Source organism: Gracilinanus agilis, unplaced genomic scaffold (assembly GCF_016433145.1).
Source record: "Gracilinanus agilis isolate LMUSP501 unplaced genomic scaffold, AgileGrace unplaced_scaffold18575, whole genome shotgun sequence".
Lineage (NCBI taxonomy): Eukaryota > Metazoa > Chordata > Mammalia > Didelphimorphia > Didelphidae > Gracilinanus > Gracilinanus agilis.
Window position 1 is genome coordinate 399 of NW_025349777.1, and position 6188 is coordinate 6586.

Here is a 6188-nt window from a genome sequence, read left to right on the forward strand (position 1 = left end):
AGGATTAATGTAGCCTGTGAAACACAGGAGAAGCAGTTCCTTGAAGAACCAGGGAATTTTATTTGGGTGGAGTTAGAATCTCTTAAGAGTTAGAAATCCTTTTATCCTTATATATTTCAATAAATATTATTTTTTTATAACAAGAATCTCTTTAGCATCCTTGTGCCTGGCCCTGAAGAGAAGTTCATTTATGAGCTTCACTTCACTTTATCAGTGAAGATAATTTTGATTATATCTATCACAAGTATCTGAACAGTTTTGAACCTTTATTTGCATAGTTTGCACTCATTTATTTTTACAGTTTCACCTTTTTATTTTTACAAGGGGCAAATCTCCCTGAGCAGCTAGTAGAAAGAGAGATGAGGCTGGAGAGTTGGTGGACCTTGGCTCAAATTCTAAACCTCTCCAGATCACAGTTTCTCCATTTTAAAAATTCTCACCTTAAGAAGAGAAGGAACTTTAATCATCATTAATTCCAGGAGTTCTTAAGCTTTTCTGAGCCATGGTTTCTACCATCCACTCCATTTCTAAGTTTCATGATCCCAAGTCCAGGTCACACTGTGACTTATAATCTCACTGAGCTGTAAAGGACTAATACACAAGACTTTCTCAGGAGCAGTTTGTTGAGGGAATAGACAAGATAGAGAGAAGAGAGGGGAGGAGAGGAGAGAAGGGGAGAGGAGAGGATAGGAGAAGAGAGAGGAAGAGAGGGGAGAAAAAGGAAGATGAGGGGAGAGGAGGGGAAAGAAGGGGAGAGGAGAACAGGGGAGAGAATTTCTGAAAGTAAAGGTCAAGTAGAAAGTAGTCTTAGGCAATAGAAAAAGGTACAGGAAAGAAAGGTTTAGCACCCTGAATATAACCTTCCCCCAAGAACAATTTTGCCTGGTCATTCCTAACTAGCCTAGAAATATCCCTTTAAACCCTGTTATTTGGAGAAAACTGATGCTGGTATGTATCTTTTAGGTGCCACATCCCATAAATGGTCCATGCAGGTTCCATCAGATGTGACAGGGGAAGCTGGTGGAGGAGTTGTTCTGCTCTGCACCTTCACTCATCCCCACAAGTATTATGATGGCATGATCACTGTCATCTGGAGGATCCGGGAGCCTTTTAATGGGAGTCAAGTGTTTCGCTGTGTGGTACACAGCAACAGTGACCATTGCCAGACCACTGTCAGCTACAAGGGCAAGTACAAACTGCTTGGCAACCCACGACACAATAACATCTCCATCAGGATCGACAACCTGACCTGGGCAGATGGTAACCGGTATTTCTGCAGGGTAGAATTTGCTGGAGACATCCATGACCGCTATGAGAGCAGGAGTGGAATCCGACTCCACGTGATTGGTGAGGCAAGCAGTCAGTCAACTGTCCTTAGTGAGCTTCTTTAGGATACTTGTTTTGTTCAGTGCCCCCTCCCCATCCTGCAAGGACCAGCTTTTACTTGGGATTGGGGAAGATGTCCTTTACTAAACCCTTCCCTTCTGACTTAGCATCAAGTAGAAAGGGCTAGACAGTTGAGGTTAAGTGACTTGCTCAGAGTCACACAGCTAGGAAGTTTCTGAGGACAGATTTGAACCAAAGATCTCCCATCTTTAGGCCTGACTCTCAATCCTCTGAGCCACCTAACTGCCCTCTTTCCAATTACATTTTAATCTGCTTGGATCACGCTCTGGAGTATTGCAGAAGTTGACCAAGTTTGATCCCTCTGCTCTACAATGTGCCTGGCAATTGCTTGAACACTTCCATGAAATGGGAGCCTACTACCTCCCCAGTCATCCCAGGCTACTTTTAGAGATCTTTAATGACTAGAAAGTGGTTCCTTACAGCAAGTCTAAATTTTACTTTTTGGAATTTTCTATCACTTCTGTTGGTTTGGCTCTCCAGAAGCAAATGAGATAAGTCTAAGCCCTCTTTCAAGAGGCAGCCCATCAGCCCATCAAAAACTTGAATGAATTACAATATCCTTCCTGAAAATCTTTTCTTCTTCTGGGCAAAACACCCCCAAATCTTTCAACCAATCATCAAATGGCATTAATCTGACCTTTTGTTAAAGTGGTTACCTTTTGAGTGCTCTCTAGATTATATACAATCTTCTTAAAAGAAGGTTTCCAGAACTGACCATAGTACTTCAGATGTAAACTGGCCAGAATAGCATATAGCAAAGATTAGTATTTTCTCATTCCTGAAAGTGATGCCTCTTTTAGCACAACCCAGGATCATAGAAGCTTTCTTGGCTTCTATATCATAATGCTGATTCATATTCAGCTTTCAATCCGCTAAATACCAACCTCAACCTCTCTACACTCTTTTCCAGAATAACTTCTATCTATCCATGCTTCTCTCATCTGGCATTTGTAAAGTTGATTTTCCTTATTAAATGTCATTTTATTCAAATTGGCCCAGAGTTCCTACCTGTCAAGATCTTTTTCTGAATTCTGAATCTGTCATCCAGTGAACTATTAGCTTTCCCTCCCAGACTGCACCATCTACAAATTTTATAAGCATGCCAGGCCGTTACTTTCAAGGGTACCACTGTCCTCCCAGCCCCCCAGATCTCAACCTAAGCACCATCCATAATTCCTCAGGCTCTCACCCCCTCATATTCAATCTGTTGCCCAGGACTATCATTTTTCCTTCATAACTTTCCCAGTTATCTCCTCTGTCACTACTATCACTCTTGGGCAAGACCTACTGACCTCACACATGGACTATTGCAATCTCTTGTGGATTGCTTCAATTTTCTCCCTATTCCAGTTCATCTTTCACAGAGCTATCAAAGTGACTTCCTAAAGTGAAGGTCTGCTCATGTCCTCCTACCCTGTTCAATAAACTCAAGTGATTCCCTATCACCTCTAGGGGCCATATATACTGAAATTCTCTGTTTGGTGTTCAAAGCCTTTCCTACCCTCCCACCTACCTTCCCAGTTTTCTTATACCTTACACCCTAACCCTCCACACACACACACACACACACACACACACACACACACACACACACACACACTCTGCAATCCAGTAACAATGGATTCCTCAGTGTTCCTAACCCAAGACATTCTATCTTCCAAAACTGAGCATCATCATCACTAGCTGTCCCTCATGTCTGGAATATTCTCCCTCTTCATCTCCACCAGTGGCTTCCTCGGTTGTCTGCAATTCCAATCAAAATCCCATCTTCTTCACAAAGCCTTTCCTGATCCCCCTTAATTCTGGTGCCTTTCCCCTCCTGATTAATTCCTATTTATCCTGCATATAGCTTGCTTATACACATTTGTTTGCATATTGTCTTCCCCATTAGATTGAGAGCTCCTTGAGGCCAGTGACTTTCTTTTGCCTTTCTGTATCCCCAGCTTTTGACACATTGCCTAGCATATAATGGGCTCTTAATATATATTTATTTTTGACAAAAAGACTTTATCCTCATCGTTGAAAGAAATATTAAATAGCATAAGAACAAGACTCCTAGACCTTGGGGCTCTCCATTGGAATTGAGTCTAACCTTGAACCATTAATGACTCCTCTTTGGATTCAGTCATTCAGGCATTTCTGAATCCACCTAAATGTCCTATCATCTAGCTTACATATCCTTATCTTTTCCACAGGAAGAGTATAAGACTTTGTCAAATGTTTCCTAAAAGCTAGGTAATCTATATCTATAGAAATCTCTTAATCTACCAATTTATTAATCTTGTCCTAAAAATTAAAAAAAAAAGAAATTAGTCTGACATGAATAACTCTTTTGATGAAATCATGCTGCCTCTTGGCGATTGCTGTTCCCTTTCTTTTAAGTTCCCCAGCCATTTAGAATTTTCCCAGATAATAGTGCTGACTAGATCTACAAATTTATGTTATTTATCTAATCCCAACCAGGAACTCACTGCATCAAAGTAATCCTTTTACTCTTCCCTAATTGATTCTATCATAATCCCCAGAGCATCTGCCAAACCTTCTTCTTTCTAGACTCCCACATCACTTTCTCTCCTCCACTGAATGAATAACTTCAACTGATACACCACTAAAGTTATCCACCCAACAAGACCCAGGAAGTTGGTGGCTTAAAATAATTCACAGAGGTAATAAGCAGCAGAGGAATGATTTAGCCTCTGTTCCAGAGTCAGCATTCTTTTGACTGATCCAAGTTGTCAGTGGCAAAGCCAGGGCTTTAACCAAGGTTTCCCTTACTCTGAGTCCAATTACTCTTCATACCAAACTGCATCACCTCATCATGGAGAACTTGAGAGTCTATGAGAGCCCTAAGTGCCTTTCTGAATGATCAAAGATTCATCCATGTTCAGAAGAACTTCCATCTTGCATGTGTTATTGTTTTCTAACTCATCAAAAAATTGGCAATCCATAGATTAATACATAGAAATTAGGAAAAAGAACTTCAGAGCTAGAAGGTCTCTTAGAAGTAATCTAATACAACCCACTTGTTTTACAGAAAAGGAACCTGAGATCCCAGAGAAGTATAGTGACTTTCCCAAAATCATATGAAAATTATACTTTTATATTTATCATGCAAAATATAGATCCAAATTGCTTATAGATTAAAAACATATACACATAGACAAACCCACACAGACATGCCCACACATACTGAAACATATATGCCACATGTAAGGAGGATGTCAAATTTAGAATCAAGAAATACAAGTTCATATCCCCCTCACAGTGAATAGAACACTAGACTTAGAATCAGAAAGACTCATCTTCATGTGTTCAAATCTAACCTCGGACATTTTATTAGCTGTGTGATCCTGAGCAAATAATTTCACCCTATCTGCCTCAGTTTCCTCATCTATAAAATGAGCTGGAGAAGGAAATGGCAAAGCACTCCAGTATTTTTTCCAAGGAAAACCCCTAATGGGATCATGATGAGTCAGACTTGACTGCAATGAATGAACAACAATTCCCAATAGAATGACAACATTACCATAGTTCACCATTATTTCCTATGCACTTTCTTGATCACCATTTAAACAGAAGACTACTCAGGTCTCCTTTAGAGGAGATGCATATACCATGGAGTCCAAGCCCTTCATTTTTCAGATAAGGAAACTGAGGTTCAGGCAGGTGAAGTGCTTTGTCCTGAGTCCCACTTCAAATAAGAGAGCTGAGATTTGAACTCGGGTCCCCCTGATTCAGGGCCCATTCCACCACAGAATGCTGCCTCACCTCATGACTTACAGAATGGGAAGCAGTGCCCTAATTTCACACCTGGTTTCATCTTGGTGGCTTCCCCCTAGCTGCTCCCAGGATCATCAACATTACGGTGCTGCCAGGCCCTGACCACATTTTCAGTGCTCGATGTACAGCGGAAGGGGAGCCCCTGCCCTCCCTCACTTGGACTGGTCCAAGTACTGGCAATGGCACCTCTACCTACAGCCAGAGCCATCAGATCACCAAGGAGCTCCATGCCCTGGCCCAGGATGGCCGCTACACCTGCATCGCCACCAACAGCCTAGGCCACGCTGAGGGCAGCGTCTACTTCTACAAGTTCCGAGCCGCAGGTGACTCTTCGGTGCTTCTGACTCTTCTCTTTGCCCTGGGAATCAAACTCTTACTGCTCCTGGTGATCCTGGGGGCCTTCGTGTGCCAGAGCAAAGGTGGGTGCTTCTTTAAGGTGTTCCCTGATCTAAGAATTCAGCAAGAATGGATTAAACAGAGGCAACAATAGACATGGGGATAGAAGGTCCTTAGGTTCAAATCTGGTCTCAGACACTTCCCAGCTGTGTGGACCTGGGCAAGTGGCTTAACCCTGATTGCCTAGCCCTTACCTCTCTCCTGCCCTAGAATTGCTACTAAGACAGAAACTAAGTTTTTTAAATTAATTAGTAAATTAACGTACACCCCAAAATGTAGACATTTTCCAAGAAATACTGCTTTATTATACCTTAGGGTATATCCAAGTCTCCAAAAAGCTTGTGACAGTAATGATCATAAGGCAATAGAGCCAGGAGCTATGATATCATTGGTATAGAGTCTCCCCAGGGAGAATACTCCCTTTACTGATGCAGGTTGATATCTTCCATTTAGTCTAGAGTCCAAGAGAGTCACCTGGAAATTGAGAGCCTGGGAGCACACAACCAGGACGTACAGAGACGATATTAGAACCTATCTTTCTGACTTCTGAGCCAGCTCCATCCAATACCCTAGAGGAGTCAAACTCCAAAAGAAATAAGGCCCCT

The 6188-nt window shown here is 41.9% G+C and overlaps 1 protein-coding gene across 1 annotated transcript; it reads left to right on the forward strand.

Moving 5' to 3' along the window:
* Positions 1 to 900: 900 nt before the first annotated feature.
* Positions 901 to 5606, forward strand: LOC123254257 (sialic acid-binding Ig-like lectin 15; the record flags this gene model as incomplete). The annotated part of the gene is given in 3 exon segments (XM_044683307.1): positions 901 to 955; positions 958 to 1347; positions 5247 to 5606. Coding segments are annotated over 3 exon segments (805 nt in total), but the record flags the coding sequence as incomplete, so codon positions are not given.
* Between the last annotated feature and the right edge of the window lie 582 nt (positions 5607 to 6188).